The sequence below is a fragment of the Cyprinodon tularosa genome, unplaced genomic scaffold (genome assembly GCF_016077235.1).
Source record: "Cyprinodon tularosa strain WSP-4 unplaced genomic scaffold, ASM1607723v1 ctg355, whole genome shotgun sequence".
Lineage (NCBI taxonomy): Eukaryota > Metazoa > Chordata > Actinopteri > Cyprinodontiformes > Cyprinodontidae > Cyprinodon > Cyprinodon tularosa.
This window is the reverse complement of record NW_024039069.1, coordinates 420,999-442,293: the sequence shown is the minus strand read 5'-3', so window position 1 is coordinate 442,293 and position 21,295 is coordinate 420,999. Positions and strand designations below refer to the sequence as shown.

Sequence of the window (21,295 nt, the reverse complement as noted above, 5' to 3'; positions counted from 1 at the left end):
GAATATTCCAGAACGCAGATATAAATCTGTGTTTCCTTCTTGCTCCTTAAGTTCATCCTTCACCTCCTGGCCTCTGTACTGTTCCAGTCAGATGGTCGTTTCATAGAGCAACACCTTTGATCCTGTTAGTTCAGCAAAGAAAACAGCTGCAGATCCCAGACTGTCATGTTTAAAGTTTTTTTACACTTTCAGTCCTCAGAACAAACCAATTAACACACCAGCCCACCGCCGCACATACACAGGGTGGGTCAGGAGTGTGTGAGCACATGCAGAAACCCCTTCAGCCTAAAGACTAATTTGTTGGTAATTGCAGCATGACAGCAGCAGCACATTCCGGCAACGAGCCGTCGTTTTTCCTCCCGCATTGAAGCCTAATTAGGAATGACACACACTATTAAGAAGCACAAATGGAAATCAGCCAGGGGGCGTGTCCTCCTTCTGTTCACCGCCGCCACCCGCAAGCTCCCACAATGCATTTCTCGCAGCATCATGGTCAACAAACCAAAGAGTAGAACTGAAAGGTGTGAGCATAAAAAACGGGTCAGATTTTTAGGACTTAAAATCCAATTAAACTAAATTCAACTTTACTTTAAGTGATCCTGTCAACAATACTTTATTTAATATCAACAAAGTCATATTCCTATCAGCTAAATGATCATGGTATTCAATAAAATGACTAATTGGTGTTTAAAATGAAGAGGTTAGAGTTAAATGTTAAAGGTTAAATGAAACATTTGCTCCTAATATGTTCAGATAGTTATACGCTGTTAAAATCCTTAGTTTTGGCTCCAGTTGAAATGTTCTCTCTGGACGTAGATTTGATGCAGTTTGGTGTCAGAACAGTAAATGATCCAAACACTTTAGAGCCGAACTTCAACCTGACTGTTGGAACAACTTCACCCTCCTTAAGGCTTAAGTTCTGTTAAAACAGGTTGACTTTGAGAAGACACATGCTCTCTGTTTGCTTAACATCTCAGAATGTTTGGTGAAATAGAAAAATCTGAGTGAGTGTGACAGTAAAGCTACAGTACTTGTTAAAGGCCCCTCACTGCAGCAAACAGCCTGTCTGACCACATCATGACCCCACTGCCGAGCTAATCAAGTCAGTTTTTCCAAAGAGGATTTTTCCTGAGGTAGTTTGGAACAGATGGAATGTGGATCTTTGTATTTAGTGTTCAAATGTTTTTTTTGTTTAGTTTTTTTCTGGTGACCAAGCCAGTGTCCACCCAGTGTAGAAGGGTCAGGAATATATTGACAAAACAGCCACCATGGTCACCAGAGAGCATATCAACACCATGATGCCCATCTTTCCCTGGAGGGGATCTGAGTGAAACTCCCTTCTTTCTCTGTTATTTGATCCCCGCAACTAGGTTTTATTATTCACTACATCAGGACTTCTCCTGCTCTCCACCTGGATTATAAGATTCCTTTGGCCACATTAACTTTCTTGCAGCATTATTGTAAATTCCTTTTAGTACAAATATCGTCTTTTGAAAATTATACTTTCTGATATAGTTTTTCTTGAATATTTGCTTCAAATGCCTCCCATTGCACACTAACCAAACTTTTAGTCTGGATTAAACTCGCAATAACAAAAAGTTTTTACCACATTTAAAAAAATAAATCATAATTACTTATGTAACTTGGGACTGTCTGTTTGAATGCTTTTCACACTTTTCTGCACAGTCATTAATTGATAATGTTATCTGAATAATATGGTTTTTGGCTATTTTTATGTAGATGTATTCCATTTATTTTAAAAAACAATTTTATGACAAAAATAATCAATGAAGATTCAACGTAAAATCAGAATTTCCCATATATTCGTGACTGGTTGTACTTTAGCCTGATGATGAGAGCAAGGCATTGAAAACACAGAAAACGCTAGAAAATGATGCAAATAAAAAAAAAGATTTCTCTATGCAATCTGTCATCTCCATGTGTTTTAGTGTTTAAGTCATTAGTGCGTATTACACAGATAATAAGAGCTGACCAAACATGTGTTTGTGTGAGACAGCGAGGAAATATATTTCTGCCCCGGATAAATCAGCACAAACACAGAGCCCTGCACACCAACAAAGTGTGCATATTTTAACGAGCCAAACTCAACACCCATAGCAATTACAGATGGTCTGTGTGCGTGTTTGTGTGTGTGTGTTTGTGCTTTTTTCTGTTAATTTTATTCCTGCCGGATGTTTGCACACACCTGCATGTTTTAACACGCTTTGACGGATGTCAGAAAGTTTTATTTTATTCAACAGATCTCTGATTCCTTCATCTGAGGAAGTTCAGAGAGAAAACCTTTGTGACTACCTGAAAGGTTCACTACAAATTAATTGACTATAAATATAATGAGAATACCAAGTATTTCAAACAACAACTAAAGCTCTTCAAGAAGCTGTAATTGAATCAATCTGTTTTTTAATGTTTTTGTCAGATTTAACTCTCTACAAACTAGAGAATAAGAATTAGTTCTCAAGGGACAATGAGGATCGGGTTTTCAAAGATGGATGGACAGTTTCTGGGTCAGAATGAGGAGTTTCTGAATCTATATAACAGATTGTGATCCTAAAGTTTGTAGACGCAATAATCACAGAGTTGACTGACCAGCCAGATGGCCAAATAAAACCATTGATTCCAATAAAACTCACCACGATGCAGAGGTCTTTTTTATTATTGTGCTATTATTTATACATAATAATTTTTTTTTATATACATTTGGCAAAATAAAGAGATGTGTTTAAAAATTATGCCTGAAATCCAACAAGTTTACTTTTCCAGATTGAGAAAGGAAGACTTTAATGAGGTGAAAATTTTATTATTTTATGTTTTTATGCTAGTTTGTTGGGTTTTTTTTGTCTTGTTAGTTAACTTCTTAAATTGATTATCAAACTGGTGAAATTACTGCTAGTTATTATGTAACTGTATTGTATTTAGGTACAATATTATGATTTACTTTTTAATTGAACTGTTATAGTGATTTTGATATTAATTATTCTCTAATTGTAGCAAGGTAAATGACAGCTGCAGAAAACTAACAAGCATAAACAGATCAAACTGCTAAAGTCTATAACGCTGCTGTTAGGTTAGTCGTCAGATATCCGAGCTTCTTATCTGATAGAGTTAAACATTTTTCTACTGGTCAAGGTCACAATGCTGAGGATGAAACTGATCACACTGACTGCATAAACACTGATCAACCAGACAAGCTTTTATTACCTCCAGGTGTCTCAGTTATAAAGAATGTATCCCTTTCCTTTTACTTTATGAACTCTAATGTTCATCAGCCTCAGCTCTGCTAACCTCCCTGTCATGGAAACGTTTAGGTCTGAACTGGGGCAGGCTCTTTGTTTATTCTGCATTTAGCTTCAGACAGGACCGAGGACTATCACAGACTTCCAAAATAAAAGTCTTTGAGGAAACCCGAAACATCTGATAAGGTACAAAACAATGAGTTTTATGGCAATTAAAAAACAAGGGTGACGAGACCTGAAACATCGGTGAAGAAGTAACAGAAAATGGGCAGAAAAGGAAAGTTAAAGCAAAAGAACAACAAAGAAAATGCAAAAACTTTTGCAGAAGATTAAGGAATAACCCTGAGGACAGATGAAAGAGAAATGGGACAAAGATGCTTCTAATCTATAATTAAATTAAAGACTGACATTGAAGAAGAGACATAATACAAAGACAATCATTTATGCTGTTCTTATTTTTTTGTGGTCATTTTTTTCAACATCAGGGATTTAAAAAGATCGAAAGATGGGTTATTGGATAAATCAATCCAAACACAACATAATAAAGGAGGTTTTAACACAAGTGAAACATTATGAAATGCAGACAATGAGGAAAGGCTAAAGATGCTACAGTAGCGATAGAGTCAGACTTTATGAAGGATTTTATTTAAATCTCAGTTTCTGCATCAAATAATCATAAAAATTTGATTTAAAACTATAGTTTTCAAATCCAAAAAGCACAGTAGGTGCAATATTTTAACTCTCTGAGAATAAGGATGTTGTTTTTACAGTCAGCGGGTTTACATTTCTAGGAATTGCGCCATCCCACACCCTTGGTATATTCGGCTCTTTGAAATTGACCTCAGATTAGGAAAACTGTAGGAAAACTGTTGGGTTCCTTCTTTTCTCTGCTGATCCAGTCAGAAGTCAGTTTTAATGGTTGGTTAATAGAAATGGTTTCATCTGCAGGGTCTTTACTGGGATCACTGGCTGCAGGAGATCTTCCTGTTGAACCCAGTGTGAAGAGATGAGTGAGGCGGCTTTTATTCTAAATGTATGCTATTATGAAGTGAGGGTCTAAACCTGGCTGTGCTGCTCAATAATTGTTTACTGACCTTTCATTTTAGGTTTCATGGAGGATCCGTGCAGATCAGCTGTCCTGGTTTTCCTCGCTTTGCTTTTGTACTGTGTGTGTACTGTTGGAATATGTGCTACTCATGGCATGTTTGTCTGAGCCATGTGCCATCGATACTGTTTTTATTACACCTTGTGCCAAGTGCTAACAGCAGGGTATGAGTGGATGCAGCTGCAATTAGCATAATTGAAATAATAATAATGCTGACGAGCTTTCTGAGAGGAGGTAGAGCATTGCCGCGGCAATTGGCCGTCTGGCTGGTCTGCAGAGCATCCTGTTTAATTGGGATAATGGCTGGTTTAGTGGAAGTGATGCTGTTGATGTTGTTCAGTAGGCAGCCATGCCAAATTCAGCCCAGGTTTGTTGATTTATTTTGTTAATCAGGTCTAGGATCTTAATTTGTTTCTACGGTAACAGTTTCCATCTAGAATAAGCATTTTCAATAATTTTCTAGTTATCATTTAAATTTTTTTTTCTAAATTGAAAAAAGTTACATTTAGATATTTATAGATTTCATAGTTTAATATTTGTTGAATTTTAACTTTAGTGGCCAATTTTGGGTATAAAACATGGGAATCTGGCTTTGTTGTTTCATCATAATTAGCACTACTAAGAAAAACCACAGCAGGAGGGAAGCTTGAAGGGGAAATAACACGATAACAAACAGTTTAAGAACAGTATCTACAGGTGTGCTTTTTTGTGTGCTACAGGTGTGCTAATTCAGTTCTAAATAGAAGGTGGGCTCTTATGGTGCAAAAGACCCTTTAGTTTCTGACAGTGAGACAGCCTGGTGGAGGAAACTGTGTGTGGGTCGGTTTGTTTTTGGCTTTATAGCTCTGTAGCGCCGCACTGCAGGTCTGAGCAGCCTCTGATCAGGATGGGTGGGATTTGTTGGCTTTTGAGATGCTTTTTTTGTGGCCCTAAACCTACTGGTGAATGGACAGAAGGTCAGTTTGACCCTCTCTGTATATTTGTTGCAGTTTTGATCTGTCCTGATTTCTTGATGATCCGATCCACAAAGATAGACAAACACAGGACAGACTGAATTATGGTAGTATAGAAGATGACCAACAACTTGGACTTCCTAAATGCAGCAGGAGCTTCAGTCTCAGTGAGTCTATAATGGACCTCTGCTGGCTGTGCTTCTGCTGGAGGATATCTGGGTGTTGAAGACCAACACCATATTTGCCTGACCTCTTACTCTCCATCCTCACCCATTCCACTTAAAATAGCCATCAATCTCCTCCTCTCTGGTCCCTCATCCTGCCTCGCCACCAAGTGATGCAGGGTCTTCTGCCGCTGTGATCCTCAGCTATAGAGGTCACTGTTTTTCTGATCTATGAAACATCACCTTCTGTGCTGTTTGCATTGCCCAGGGGCACACTGACATAAGGCAGGAGGAAGCTGGAATCAAACCTACAACTTTTTTGCCAGATAACTGCTCCTTCTTTCAGAGCTACAGTCATCACTTATTATGAGATTTTAACCCTTTTTTAACAGAATCTGAACCAGACTAAAACTGCAAGAATCTGGGTGGAAAATATCAGACAAGGAAAGTTTCTCATTTTTTATTTAATTTTTTTATAATTATTGTTCATTCTTTCTCTGAGTGGGTTGTTTTTTCTTTTTTTTCCCTCAAAATTTTTGTTATTTTTTCATTGTGAAATTCATTGACAATCATTTCAGTAATCAATTGATTGCAAATAAAATCATTAATTGTTTTAAGTCTATTGAAATCGTTTCATCTTTTTGATTTTGGATTTTTGTGCATAGAGGGAGAGAGTAAAGAATATGAGACGATGGAGTTTTTAGTGATTGATTTAAAACTCCTCCCATCCCTGAAAATAACTCATGATTAATGATTGCTGCTGAGCTTTCCTCTGTTTGGGATTTCCTCTCAGATGAACGATTTATTGCTTGCATTGTTTCCAGTGTGGAGGTGATGGAAGCTGCTGCTTGGACTGGGAGACAGGTGTGAAGTTGTTTTTTTTTTCTTCACACAGGAATTCACTGATTTTATTTGATGGTGAGGGTGTTGGAGTCATCCTCACTGTCATTCTGCTTGCTGTTATTTCTATATCCACACCCGGCAGCTTTTGCTCCCACTGCGCCTCCATTAAAACGGCTCGATGCACACCTGAGCTGCTCCTCCTCCTCCTGGAGTTCCTCTGCAGCCTCTCCACTCTGCGTCCACCCGGCCAAACACTGGGAGTCAGGAGAATTAGCTTTCAACAAACTGGCCTACAAATGAGGCATTAGGCATCGGTAATGGAGGTACAGAAAGGTCACGGCTGTATTAATCTGCTGTCTTGGGAAAACACCCCCGAGCCGGGAAGCACAGGGAGAGCAGGCCGGCAAGTTACCAAAAACAAACCCAGAGCATAAATAAATATTTCTCCAAGCCACGGCAGTGTATTGATCATGAAGTGTTTTAGGAAACCAAACGAGCCAGGAAATGAGATTGATGTCAAAATATTTGGCTGCTGTTTGGAGCCTTTTCCCTGCTGGACTCTTTGAGTTCTGCAGGCTAGGAGCAAAGGTCGCCTCCTGCAGGATCATTGACTTTAGAGCCCTCTACACCTGCAGCGTCTTTTCATGCACTTTTCACATCATAGGTCAGGTGACCTCTGACCTTCAATGATTTTTTTCTGGCATGATAATCACCAATAAAAACTAGAACATTTGCTTCAGAATATTGCTTTATTTAATTCCCGTATTTAGATCAATTTTATATGCTTTAAACGTGTTTTTCTTTCATGTGTTGGATTGGTGGTAAAGGATATTTTTCTGGGTGGCTATTTTCCTCTCTGTTATGTTCGTGGCTGCTGAAAATTGACATCATTAGAGTTAAAACAACACTAATTCATTTTTTATTTTCTATCATGAAAAAGTCAAATTCGGTCTAATAACTGATACAAATTAAATATAAATGTGTAGAAATAAACTAATGATCAAATATTTGAATCATATTAAAAGATCAGAAGCTTCGTACTATAAGATGAACAACTGCCTCATTCAACTATAAACCTATAAAATTAATAAATATATAATCTTTTTCACATTTTTATTAATTAAAATGGATCAAATTAAACCTTTTTCTGCTTAAAGGCTCACGTACATTCAAAACAGCAAGGCCTGCTCTGATTGGTCAGGAGTTAAGGTAGCTCTTGTACTCATTCTGTGATGCTGTGCCCTGTTTCTGAAGGCGGGATAATCAGAAAGCTGGAAAACTGTTATCCAGAGTGAAGTTACTAGTGCTAATGACTCTGTGATTCAACACTGAGAAGTGTTAGAAATGGCATGTCCTTTTCTGCCAGAGCCTGTAGATAGGGAGCAAATTCTCCACATGATTAGGATCCTATTTTTCTCCAGATCCACAGGTTGTTGAGCATTTTCCTCAGAGTTAATAATTTATCTTAATAGAATAACAGCCTGCACATCCCTCATATGACAAAACATGATCTAGATGTTTGTGCTGCAAGTGCAGTTTTCTCCAAAAAACAAATTGGTGAAATCTCACTGTAAAAACACAGGCGCTCAGGAGGTTGGTTGCAATTTTATTACGTATTCTACTATATGTAATAAAAGCCATTTTGAGTTGTGTCAATTTTTCCTTCTATGCACTAACCCTGGCAATGACTCTACCTGTTTACCATGTGCACCTAACGTAACCTGAACTCATTTCACACTGCAGTCCTAAACCGTGAAGAAACAAGAAATAGCTGACCAGCAAAATGTCCTCACTTTGACACAGTAGTAGTTTTCAATAACCTATAATTAAACATTCTGCATATAAATCAGTTTTACTTGTGGGTTATATTTTCTGTAATGGTGAGTTTCAATATAATCCGAAATGATCTCTGCAGAGAAAGGTTTATGAACATCTCTTTTCTTCAGACTGCCTTATGTTTATCCCATAAACGCCTGTGATAAATGTTTTCTGTGTTTCTCAGAGTTTCCTGGTGAATCACACGTTATTAATTAGCTGAGCAGACTTCATGTAAAGACAAGTTTGCTAATATCAAAGTGAAAATGAGGTCCCAGAGTTAGTCCTCTGATAATGAAGTATCAAAGTCATCAAAAGCAGACAAAGGAACAGGAACGACTCCTTTGACAGACTCAGAGATGAGAGTCTTGCCTGGGTTCCAGTGATAGTCTCCTCATCACATCTCCAAGCTCAGAGTCAGCTTCTAATGATTTACGATTGATTGCTGTAAATAACATCAGCGTGAAGCCGCAATGGACTTGGACCCAACAATAATCATTACTAAAGTGCAGCATGTTTCAATTGTCCTTACTTGTTGTTCACTTATTGCCAATTAAAAAGGTGTGAGGCAGACATCCTCTCCAGGCTGGTTCTAGGTGCCAGGTTTGCTACCATGTTTGCTCTGATCCCTCAGACTTGTCCTCTCTGTGTTTCAGTGGAGTGGGACTGGCCCGAGCTCACTTTGAGAAGCAGCCTCCATCCAACCTGAGGAAGTCCAACTTCTTCCACTTTGTACTGGCGTTGTATGATCGGCAGGGCCAGCCGGTCGAGATCGAGCGAACATCCTACGTGGACTTTGTGGAGAAAGACAAGGTAACCCCTGCCATGATCTGACACAAATGTTTGGACTCTGTTTTTTGTTTTTTTTTCTCTTTTTTGCGCATTCAAACAACATTTTGATCACTGCCGGCTGTCAAGCATTCAATTGTTGATTGATTTAGTACTCCATAAATTTAGATTACATAAACCTCTTTAGTTATGTTTAAAAAATGTTATTTATATATGTTGCAAAATGAATTTGAATTACATTGATGAATTATACACAAAAATAAGTTGGGATGATTCAGACCCATTTGAATAAAATGCATATGAAAACTGAGTAGCTTAACAATGTTCCAACTTCTAATAGTATCTATAGTATCTATAATATCTATATCTTCTGATATATAAAATAATAACAGTGGATATTATAAAATCTATGCAATCCATGTCTGTTTGTTGACATCTGTGTAGTTATTTAACATATCTTTCTGTAGTTTCCTACTTTATAACTATATCTTTGACCTAGTCTGCATCCGAGTCTTAATTTTTTATATATTTTTTTTTATTTAGAGACATTGACAATTCCTAAGTGAACAGTAAAGACCTATTCTATTCTGTTCTATTCCATTCTGAGCTATTCTATTCTGTCCTATTCTATTCCATATTATTCTATTCGGTTCAGTTTTATTCTGTTCTTTTAAATTCTAGTCAATTCTATTCTGTTCTATTCTATTCTTTTCTATTCTATTCTATTTGATTCTATTCTGTTCTATTCCATTCTATTCTTTTCTTTTCTATTATATTCTGTTCTATTCTGTTCAGTTCTATTATTTTCTATTCTATTCTGTTATATTCTATTCTATTGTATTGTATTGTATTCTATTTTATTCTATTAAGTTCAGTTTTATTCTGTTCTATTAAATTCTAGTCAATTATATTCTATTCATTTCTATTCTATTTTATTCTCTTCAATTCAGTTCTTTTCTATTCTATTCTGTTCTACTCTACTTCTACTTCTACTTCTATTCTAGCTAATTACTTCATTATAAAGAAGAACAACTTTAAGTAGAATCAAATTCTAAGATTTAGATTGTAAATGTGGTTATTAGTGTAGCAGCATCTTTGCGGGACTGTTGTGGTGTGTAGGGCAGAACCAGAGACAGGATCAATCAATCAATCAACTTTATTGTCAACTATAATTTACATTTAATCAAGATTTCAGTTTCAGTACAAACTGTTCATCACAATACATAGCATACATTGGGATGGGGAACTGAGAGGGTGAACGGTTTTACTGAGGCCAGGCGTGCCGCTGAACACTGCCTTTGGCGCGTTCTTATGGCTTCCCAGGTTTCCACAGTTACCTGGCTTCTCAGGTCCCAGGTGGTTACCTATGGCGCTGCCTTTATCTCTGTGGAAAGATAGGAGCCACATTGGGGAAGAGAGGGGAAAAAACTCAGTGGGGCTGCTGTGTAATAAACTGGTTCTAAGCACATAGTTTCAGAGAACCCTAACTAATCGGTGCTCTGTAGCCACAGCCCCCCTAACAGGTCTGTGTTGTTTACGATGCATAACTTATATCTGCATAGCAGAAATGATAGACAGGGACACTGTTTTGTTTACAGTTGATCTATCGTTCATCGGTAGGTGAGCTTCTTATTAGTCCAAGAAAACGATAAAAAACCTGTTCAGGACACAACTAATAAATGAACAATAGTTTTCTATATTTCTGGAAGTGCTTTCGCTGCCCATCAGTTTGTGTTGCCCTGGGTGGTGAGCCATATCAAAAATCCTCCCCAGAGCCAGAATTGTGGGGGGAAATGTGAGCTGGTAGGGGCAGTGTGAGTCTTTGAGTGAAATCTTATGTCCATTATTCATCTGTAATTTACTTCAGCACCCAGCTACTACTTACCTCCAGCCACTCAGGGGAGTGGGCACCCTCACACAGGACCCCTTCCATCAGGGTGATGTTTCTTGGTTCATCTGGTTAGTTGTTCTGGACACTGTCATTCCAAGGCTTCTAGGACTGCTGAAAGTCCTGAGCCAGAGACACAGTAGACCTGGAGAGGAGTCCATGAAGAGTCAGACTGAATTAAAGGAAAGAAAGGAATGTTAAACTCAAGATTTCTGTCTGATTAGTTTAAAGGAAAGTTTTCTATCCTGAGAAGGAATCCTGATGGTTTCTCATCAGCATGAATAGTTTCTCTGTTTCCTCTCACCGAAATCACAGATGAGAGTCATAATAAGATCCATGCAGGGTTGGGGGTGTATGTTCTCTGATCGGCTGCCAGTTGGCACCAAAGTCCTGCGCCCACTCGCTCACCTCTGCCTTGACCTCTAGTCTCTCGGCCCTACGCACTGGGACTGAGCCAACGCTAGCAGGCACACTTGGCATCATACGGCCAACCAACAAGGACTCCAACAGGGGAGGGAAGAGAAATAAAATGGGAAGTAAGGACTAAAGAAGGAGAGCAGAGGGTCAGAGGGAAGAAACGATTGGAGGATGTAATGAAGAGAGATTTACTTTAATTTAGGCTGTGTTGGATCAACGTTAATGTCTGCTGACCCTTAGTCGAGCTTTCATAGTGCATCTTAGGCACAGCTGCCAAACAGAAGCTGGACAATTCTGCATGCACAGAACCAGAACATCTTTAGATCTTCCCTGCTAAATGATCTAAGAAATACAGTCCCGCCCATCTAAAAGATTCCCTTAAGCTTTATTTGAGGAATTTTCCCACAGCTCAAAGATTCTACAAATAACCTCCTAAGTTGATTAATTTGCCTCTGATTATTTCCGTAGAATGAAATAGACTTTATATCAGATGTTTACTGTGTTTCCTGTGTGTTTTCTGGCAGGAGTATAACGGAGAAAAAACCAACAACGGGATCCACTACCGCCTACAGCTGCTGTACAGCAATGGTAAGATTAGAGCTGGCCAGGGATCGCATCACTCAGTGGGGATCAGTCAGCTTCAGGGACCAGATCAATACACGAGTGTAACTTTGGGCCTGCAGATATTTCCTGGTAGCTTTTATTGACATAGATTCCCAGCAAATGAACCACCTTTTCATGGATGATAATTCTGACCGACATCTGGGATAGAAATCTGCTCACAGAGATAATATCCTTAAAACATGGGCTTTATTAGACATTTAACTGTATAAAATCACAGCATATGCACAGACTCTTAAATAATATCTTTTATTTTATCAGAACTTTGTACCAAACATATTTGGCAACCTATTTGTTGATTGGTCTCCATCTTTCCCTATTGAATCCAGCCATCAAAGCTACTTAATTGGATGAAGTGGGAAAATGAATTCAGAACTAGTTTGTTTTGCTGCAAGGTCCAAAATCTTGCATATTGCTTTGATTGTTTCCTGAAACTTCCCTAAACTGCTAAACTGCAAATTGGGTGAATAATTGATACAGAGGGATAATAACCAGGAAAACAGATAAAAAAAAAAGAAAACATCAGTAAGAAACTGTGTAACAATCTAATAAAACCATCAGGAGATCAGTTAATTTCAGCAGACTGTTAAATCAGATTAGATGTTTTAAGGGTTTACATTTCTGTCATCTCAGGAGCAGAATTCGACAATATATCTATAACGGTTGTTCTCCTGGTGATGCGTTTGTTCTGATATCACCACCACAGAGCCTTCCTAAAAAAAACAAATACAGGTGCTGGTCATAAAATTAGAATATCATGAAAAAGTAGATTGATTTCAGTAATTCCATTTAAAAAGTGAAACTTGTATATTATATTCATACATTACATACAAACTCATATATTTCAGATGTTTATTTTGTTTAATTTTGATGATTACAAATGACAACAAATGAAAATCTCAAATTCATCATATCAGAAAATTAGAATATTACTGAAGACCAATAAAAACAAAGGATTTATAGAAATGTTGGCCAACTGAAAAGTATGAACATGAAAAGTATGAGCATGTACAGCACTCAGTATTTAGTTGGGCCTCCTTTGGCCTGTATTACTGCAGCAATGCGGCGTGGCATGGAGTCGATCAGTCTGTGGCACTGCTCAGGTGTTATGATAGCCCAGGTTGCTCTAATAGTGGCTTTTAGCTCTTCTGAATTGTTGGGTCTGGTGTATTGCATCTTCTTCTTCACAATACCCCATAGATTTTCTATGGGGTTAAGGTCAGGAGAGTTTGCTGGCCAATTAAGAACAGGGATACCATGGTCCTTCAACCAGGTACTGGTAGCTTTGGCACTGTGTGCAGGTGCCAAGTCCTGTTGGAAAATGAAATCTGCATCTCCAAAAAGTTGGTCAGCTGCAGGAAGCATGAAGTGCTCTAAAACTTCCTGGTATGTGGCTGCGTTGACCCTGGACCTCAGAAAACACAATGGACCAACACCAGCAGATGACATGGCACCCCAAACCATCACTGACTGTGGAAACTTTACACTGGACTTCAAGCAACGTGGATGAAGTGCCTCTCTTCTTTTCCTCCAGACTCTGGGACCTTGATTTCCAAAGGAAATGCAAAATTTACTTTCATCAGAGAACATGACTTTGGACCACTCACCAGCAGTCCAGTCCTGTTTCTCTTTAGCCCAGGCAAGACGCTTCTGACGCTGTCTGTGGTTCAAGAGTGGCTTGACACAAGGAATGCGACAGCAGAAACCCATGTCTTTCATACGTCTGTGTGTGGTGGTTCTTGAAGCACTCACTCCAGCTGCAGTCCACTCTTTGTGAATCTCCCCCACATTTTTGAATGGGTTTTGTTTCACAATCCTCTCCAGGGTGCGGTTATCTCTCTTGCTTGTACACTTTTTTCGACCACATCTTTTCCTTCCCTTCGCCTCTCTATTAATGTGCTTGGACACTGAGCTCTGTGAACAGCCAGCCTCTTTAGCGATGACCTTTTGTGTCTTGCCCTCCTTGTGCAAGGTGTCGATGGTCGTCTTTTGGACAACTGTCAAGTCAGCAGTCTTCCCCATGATTGTGTAGCCTATAGAACTAGACTGAAAGACCATTTAAAGGCTTTTGCAGGTGGTTTGAGTTAATTAGCTGATTAGAGTGTGGCACCAGGGGCCATCAATTTTGAACCTTTTCACAATATTCTAATTTTCTGATATGATGAATTTGAGATTTTCATTTGTTGTCATTTGTTATCATCAAAATTAAACAAAATAAACATCTGAAATATATGAGTTTGTATGTAATGTATGAATATAATATACAAGTTCCCCTTTTTAAATGGAATTACTGAAATCAATCTACTTTTTCATGATATTCTAATTTTATGACCAGCACCTGTACTCTTTGATTAATGAACCTTAGAAACAGAGTTTTCTGGGCTGCAGCTGAAACCACCACAGTTTATCTTTAGATTCTGCTGAACAAACTAAACTTTCTGACAAAACCACATTTAACCTAAATTCAGCCTTTTTTAAGGTATTGAGATTTCCAGCATGGATTGGTGAGGTCGGGCTAATGAATGCCATTTTCCCCAGGTGAAGCTGCTGTTGGCGTGATTTAGACCGCACATTAAAGGTCACCTCAGCGCACGCAAAGTTGAACTCAGCTGTACAGTTAAAAGTCTGGAAAAAGTTTCTCATTATCAGAGCTGCAGACATCTGGAATGTGTGACAGAGCTGAATTCTGGTTTGTCCATCGGGTGGTGGCGGGGTTCCTGGGCTGATTGGAAACACACAACTTGGCCCCGTTCTGGTCTGAGTCCAGCCTAATGCTCTCAGACCCCCGCAGAAACACCAGATAAAGTGGGACATAAAGGAGCGTTTCCTTCCACAGGCCGATAAATCACTCTAATACGGAGCCACGGATTAGCATCGTACAGAGGTAATTGACCTCATCTGCAACTGGGATGGATAGACGCCATTTAAGCTGCAGAGCGAGGAGTGAATCATGTCAATTAGAAAGCAGGGAAGCTGCGAGGAAACGGCCCAAACTATGAGACGCTACAAAGCCATTTCTTCCAGTACAATTAGAGGCGCTGTGCCACTAACAGGTGTTCCCGGCAATTTTCCTCCTCCACCCCATGTCGTGTTTGTGTCACATTTACAGTCGGATGCATAGCTAATAAAAGACACGCAGTCCTGATTGATATTTAATTTGTCTGAGAATGAGGATCCCTTGTTCTCCTCAAGGAAGGAGGCAGCGGGGAGGAGAGAGGCGCTACGCAGTTTTAAGGCGGCCCGCCTATAAATAATAAACAGCTCTGCAGCAGCGCTAATGTTTGCGTTTGCAGACGGAGGGGGGCAGGGTGTGTGTGTGCGTGTGTGTGTGTGACAAGAGGCTCTGCAAACATGAATACACAACGAGCACATAAACAACCTGATCGTTCTGCTACAGCACATTATTAGGACTAGTTTCCTTTGTTCCAGAGCATTTTGAATCACCATAACAGCCTAATGAATGTATGTAGCCTAGTATTTTGTGTTAACGTGTTTCAGAGTCCCAAAGCCAAACTGTTGGGGTCTCACTGCTGTGTTTTTGCATTTCTTGTGATTCTCAGGTATCCGGACAGAGCAAGATCTTTACGTCCGGCTCATCGACTCCATGACCAAACAGGTGAGACACCAGATCTTAAACGGGACCCACACACTGGCACCTATCTCACACTTTGGCTCCATTCATTTTTATGATGTATAAAGTGCTATTTCACACTTATTCCACTTTTTAGAGAGGTTTCTTTGGGTTCCTTTTTAAAGATTTAAAGGTGATAGCTACATGTTTAAATTCTCCTGACCAGTTAAGCCAGGCATACACTGTGTGATATTTTCAATCATTGCACGCAGCTATAGCTCAAACTGTGCGACGAAACCGCAGGGTCTAAAAGTTCACAGCTCACAATGTATGTTCTTACGCTGTACATCCCGATGCGATCTAGCTGCATGTCTAAAAACCACACGTCGGACTGAGTACCGAGAGATTGAGGCTGTTTCTCAATTCACAAGAACTCGAGTACGGACTTGTGTCCTCGCAAAGTAAGTTCTTGAGAAGAACACAAGAAAATATGGACTCTGGGAGAACGAGAGCACGCAGCAAAAATATGGGTCAATTGGAACAGAAGCGTACTCTGGACGTCACCACATGGCCGGCTAGCCTGGAGCTGCATTTCACCTCCTGTTATTAATAGTCTCTAGATACTAATAAATTCTTTCTTTTTTCATTTATTGGGGAAATAATAATGAACACAGTTAGATAAAAAAAATAAAATAAAATAAACATTTGCCAAATAAAACAATCAAACATCCATCAGAGCCAGTGGAACTTCACACATGGCTAGGCCGAGAGAGGGCTGCTGCTAGGATTAGACCCTGCTGCCATTAACCACGGAGGTCTGCTGGTTGCCGCGGTTCTCTCAACTTCAGAACTTTTTTTTTGTTTGTTTTTATTATGCACTAAATTAGTAAACGGGCCATATAATGACGCTTAAAAGTATAATGTTCTCGCTTCAAATGATCTTAAAATGTACTTTTATTGAACAATGGAAACAGAAAGCAGAAATTTTAATTTAATACTTGAAGCTGCTGCTGCCGCAGTGCATGCTGGGACAGCGGTCAATCTCAAGAATGGGCATGTCTGCTCTGATGCATACCCTGTAAATAGGGAGGGGCGCGAACAACATCCGGGGGCTTTGTCCATTCTCAGTCGGTTGTTCTTGTGAATTGGAACAGTACTAAGGCTGAGGGTGATGACGTTTTAAGAGGACACGAGCACATGAGAACGCACAAGTACACATATTGAGAAACAGCAAGAACTGGTTGAACTCGTCAATCTGAAAGAAGATGGAGAAGGACCCTGTTGTTTGCACATGTACAGTGCTTGAGGGTTTGGTAAATCGGCTTGTATTCTTTGTAGCTCCGCTTTAACTGCAGGATTTGTCCACGAACATTTCACGACGGCCGACTGAATTTCAAACACCTTTTATTCCTGATCAGGAGGTAATCGTGAGAGGCTAATCGCCCCTCCTTACCCCCTGTACACTACACGATGCAGGACACACAATGAGACTGAAACTCGGCCCAAGGTGGAAACTTGTATCATTTAGAGCTTACTTTTATTTTTTTAAAGCCATTTAGAGTGTTTTAATTACATTCTGTCTTGCTAATGTTGATATTACTCTGTACTGCCTGGCAGAAAACATGACCAAATATTCAAATTAGATGATGATGTCATCTACTGACTTTTAGGATGGCGATTAGTGAGTCTCCTCACTAGATATAACAGCGGTATCGTCCTTCAAGCTCCAGATTGCAGATGTGCTGCATCTGGGTGGCAATATAAGGCATATCGCCGATGCTTCATTCCAACTAGTAAATGTGCCATAGCTGTTTACCTGCCATCATCAGTGTCCCTGTTAATAGCCTGCGTGTTCAGGAAGGGCTGTATCACAGTAGGGAGTAACAAAGATGGGCCTGTAAGGTATAGCTGTTTAAATTCTCACTCTAAGTCCAGGTTTTCTCAGATCCCCCCACTGCAGCTTTAAACCATCATACATTTTAGAATATTTTTCTAAAGGGGTGGAGGAGGTAGTGGTGGGGGGTATCTGACAGACCAGTGGAATATTGTTGAAAAGTGAACTTAAGAATGCTTTAGAAATCATTTAAAAAAATTTGTGGAGTGGATTTTTATTCCCCCCCCCCCCCTTAAATCAGATCTCTGTAGAACGTCCTCCGGCTTTGTCTCTACTAACTTTGAACACCTTCAGAGTGGAACCTCTATCCATTCTTCTCTTTAAATTGTATTTGTTAATGTGAAAATCAGAACATTTCTTCTTAAACGTTCTTATCAGTGACTAAGACTTTATTCTAAGATCTGTCTCTTAAGTAGAACACAAAAAGCAGTTTTCACAGCATCTGTTGTTCTGACATTACCTGACTGGCTTATGATTCTGTGAAAATACATCTGACTAAGTTTGACCTACTGAAGGCAACCATGTGTCAATAATGATCAAATATTAAAGAAAGATGAATAAAAGTGTATCTCACTTTGTATATGTGAGCATATCTGTTGCTGAATGAAGCCGGTCCTGCTCAGTTACTGATGCTTTTTACATCTGGAGGCTTTTGTTATGGATCAGTACCAGCTCAATGCAGAATCAGCCAGGCTCTTCATCCTTAGCTGTTCGTATATTCAGCTTCAGATCAAGATGTATTCCCTGATTCTTGGAAAACTGTATTAATTTTATGAAAATGACTCAGTCTCCTAATACATTCTGATGTTTTTTTCTGGGAAAGTTACAAATATAGAGATTTTTTTTGCATTAATCAATTTTTAGCGTTATTTCTAATAAGAGTATGTACTGCCACTTAGTTTCAGTTCATATAGAACTATGATGTCTCCTAAATGTGAGATTGTGTTTTTAAGGGAAGCTAAATATGTGTCGATGTGACTGTGAGGTTAGAGGTGGGCTGCTTTCTGTCCCTCAACTTCTCTCAAATTAAAAATTGTGTAAAATGTGTAAAACCAACCTCCTTCTCATCTTCCTCTTGCTCTTCCTCTTCCGCCTTCTTGTTAAATTCTCTAACTCTTGCTTGCAGCTCTGATGTGTTTTCCTTTCCAGCCAGTGTAACTTGGACCTTTCTGGGCCTCCCATTTTTCCCGTTTTCACTCACTCAGAATCCCATTTGGGATTTCAACCTGTGAATGGCTTCACTGCCAAAAAAAACCTGCAAATGTTTCCAAGTTCCAGTCAATTCGACCTCCCAGCCTCCATCAGCTGCACATTCTTCTTCCTCATGCTTAAGAAAAGTTAACATCAGGACAATGACCCACAAACCCCAAACACTCTCAAACAGCTTTACTTAAAGGATATTGTTTTGCATTGACTAAGGAAGCACTGATGCTGAATGTCACAAATCTTCTGGAAAATAGTCTGATTTTTGGAATTCTGGAAAATAATCCAGAAAAATAGAATGGATATTCCCTTTATCACCTACTAAATTAAGCAAACAAGTTAATAATGTATACAGGCTTCCAGACTAGAAAATAGGAAAAAGGACAAAAAACTTTTGTACAGAAAGGACAAAAAATATCTCACTAAATAACATTGCTTCACTTATGAAATAAAATTAAGATTTTAAAAGACGTGTGAAGCAGTTAAAAACTGCAAATAAAGGCTTTAAAGTACAAAAAAAACTAAGGGGTCGTTCGCCATGACCATCGTTTGCACAAGTGTAGTAAACATACTTGAACGGGGGATGGGGGGTCAAACTAGTGGCACACATTTTTTAAAGGATTCCTCACTTCAGATTATCACATATTTTACTCTACTAGCACATTGAAATTGATCTTAAAACTGTTGTTTTATGTTTCATTTATTTTTGACATGATTTTGGTTTTGTTTAAGTTTAATTGGTTACATTTCCATTTTGTGTGGTATTCTAGTTGTATGTGAGTTTTCATGTATTTCTTGTTTACCTTCTGTTGCCCCCCTGTGTCAGTCTCCTTCCACTAACTCCCTTCTAGATGCTTCCATCCACACCTGCTCCTCATCTGCTGATTAGCCCAGGCTTGTGTGTGCTCATGTATATTTTCCCTTACATGTCCTGGTTTTTGGTTTTCAGTTTTCAGTTTTTGTACTTTGCTTCTGTTTGTCTTTTGACGAATATTAAATCCGCTAAAAACCACATCCACTTCCGTCTCTGCATTTGGGTCCTCTTCAAACCTCAACTCAACCTGACAATTTTGAATTTGTTTTAATTAGTAACTTTGCAAGCAAGTGTTCACCAACAACAAATATACCTCTAAATAATTCACCTTTATTGGATAGTCCCAGCTACGATAACAGCAGGGATTGGTGAAAAAAATCTGATGTTTTTTTTTACTAGTTAAAATGTTAAAAAAATTCTTAATCACTGCAAAGTGAATCTATGCAACAGAGCAACTGAGTGATCTATATATGGCCGCCATGTATAGATGGTTAACATTGGGTGTGGTTGGAAAGCACAGGTAATATTAACGACATATCTGCTGAGCTGAAGGATGGGAACCTATTTGATTTGATCTGGTTGGACCAAACTCATAAACCTCTAATACCTGTTCAATGTGAATGATCCCCCAACACCTGTCTTCCTCTCTCTCACATACCCACACACACCCACCTCCACACACGCTGCTTGGTCCTGTCGGCATGTCCCCGATCGATATACCAAGCAGCTCCCCAACCAAGCGCCAGCCGATCAATAGGCCCTAATGCAGCAAAGCGACGACACACTGGAGACAATAATCCTAACACCTCCTCCTCCTCTGTGACAAACACACACTCTGCTCCACAGCTTCACCTCCTTTGACAAGACACCCCATTGGTCGACAGTCAGACCTGACAGACAGGTCGGCTGGAGTCCCTGCAGATCAATAAGGGCCTGGCGGCCTCCTGTCAGGGGCCTCTGATCTGCAGAGTTGTTGAAGCAATGAGGAGCTATGCTAATGTAAATCCAATTGTTGAATTCATTTTACACAAATAATCAGACCACAGCGAGAAAGTCATGGGGCACCATTAATGCGGTTAATCTTGGTTTACTAAAAGTCGTCCGCATTTTCACAAAATGAAAGAAACATGGAGTGTATTCAAATAATCTTATTTTCTCTGTTTGTAAATGTTATGTTGCTTAGAAACAGGATAATCTGTATTGCACCAGTCTCAGGAAACAAAACGAAAACTTCTTCAGGGGTCGGTTCATTTTATCACTAAGAACCCAACCGTATCAATGTGCTTGACAACAATAAGCCAAACCACAAACCCTAAGCACATATGCAGAATAAACACCAACAAATTTTCTCTAGAGAAAAAATCGTTCCAGCTTGCGGATAAAATAAGTAAGTAAAAATAACAAACAATAGAATAAAAACAGATGAAAAACTACAGCCAATGACCTAAAAAATTTGCTCGGAGGTTTTTGGGATGAAACAAACATTTTTTTAGTAAAATATGTTTTAATGATTTTCCTAATAGGAGACCAATAACTTTTTGAACTATAATATAACTGATGTATCATCTAGCTCTCACAGGATGTGATGGAGGACTAAAAATGTATCTTAAACCGTTGATAGAGCAACATTTTTAAAGATGTGACCGGTGTGATGATGTCAGTATTTCCAGAGTGTCTACTATATGGCAACCCTTTTAGGTCTCACATGTACCTTTTTAATCCCATTATTAAAAAAATGTGCATGAGTGCTGGTTTTGTTCTACAGCAGATCATTAGGCTAACAGAACGGGCTGTAAAATAGAGAAAAGGTTATGAACGTATTCCCTTCTCTAATGTTACTGAATAAATATGCACGTTTTAAAGTAAAGTCTTTTTTTCTTATCTAATCTTTCCAAAATAAAGCCTTTAAAATGTCAATATACACTGTTATTTAATTTAAACTGTCTTAGTTTTTTCTGAACTAA

General features: G+C 39.0%; 1 protein-coding gene across 4 annotated transcripts in view; it reads left to right on the top strand.

Moving 5' to 3' along the window:
• LOC119790076 (transcription factor COE3-like) overlaps positions 1-21,295 on the top strand; it is a 122,953-nt gene that overhangs the window by 6,720 nt on the left and 94,938 nt on the right. For all 4 annotated transcript variants that reach the window (XM_038295406.1, XM_038295403.1, XM_038295404.1 and 1 more), the window contains 3 exons: positions 8,791-8,947; positions 11,753-11,816; positions 15,410-15,465. In XM_038295406.1, the coding sequence (XP_038151334.1) occupies positions 8,791-8,947; positions 11,753-11,816; positions 15,410-15,465 (277 nt within the window). The remainder of the gene's footprint in view (positions 1-8,790; positions 8,948-11,752; positions 11,817-15,409; positions 15,466-21,295) is intronic.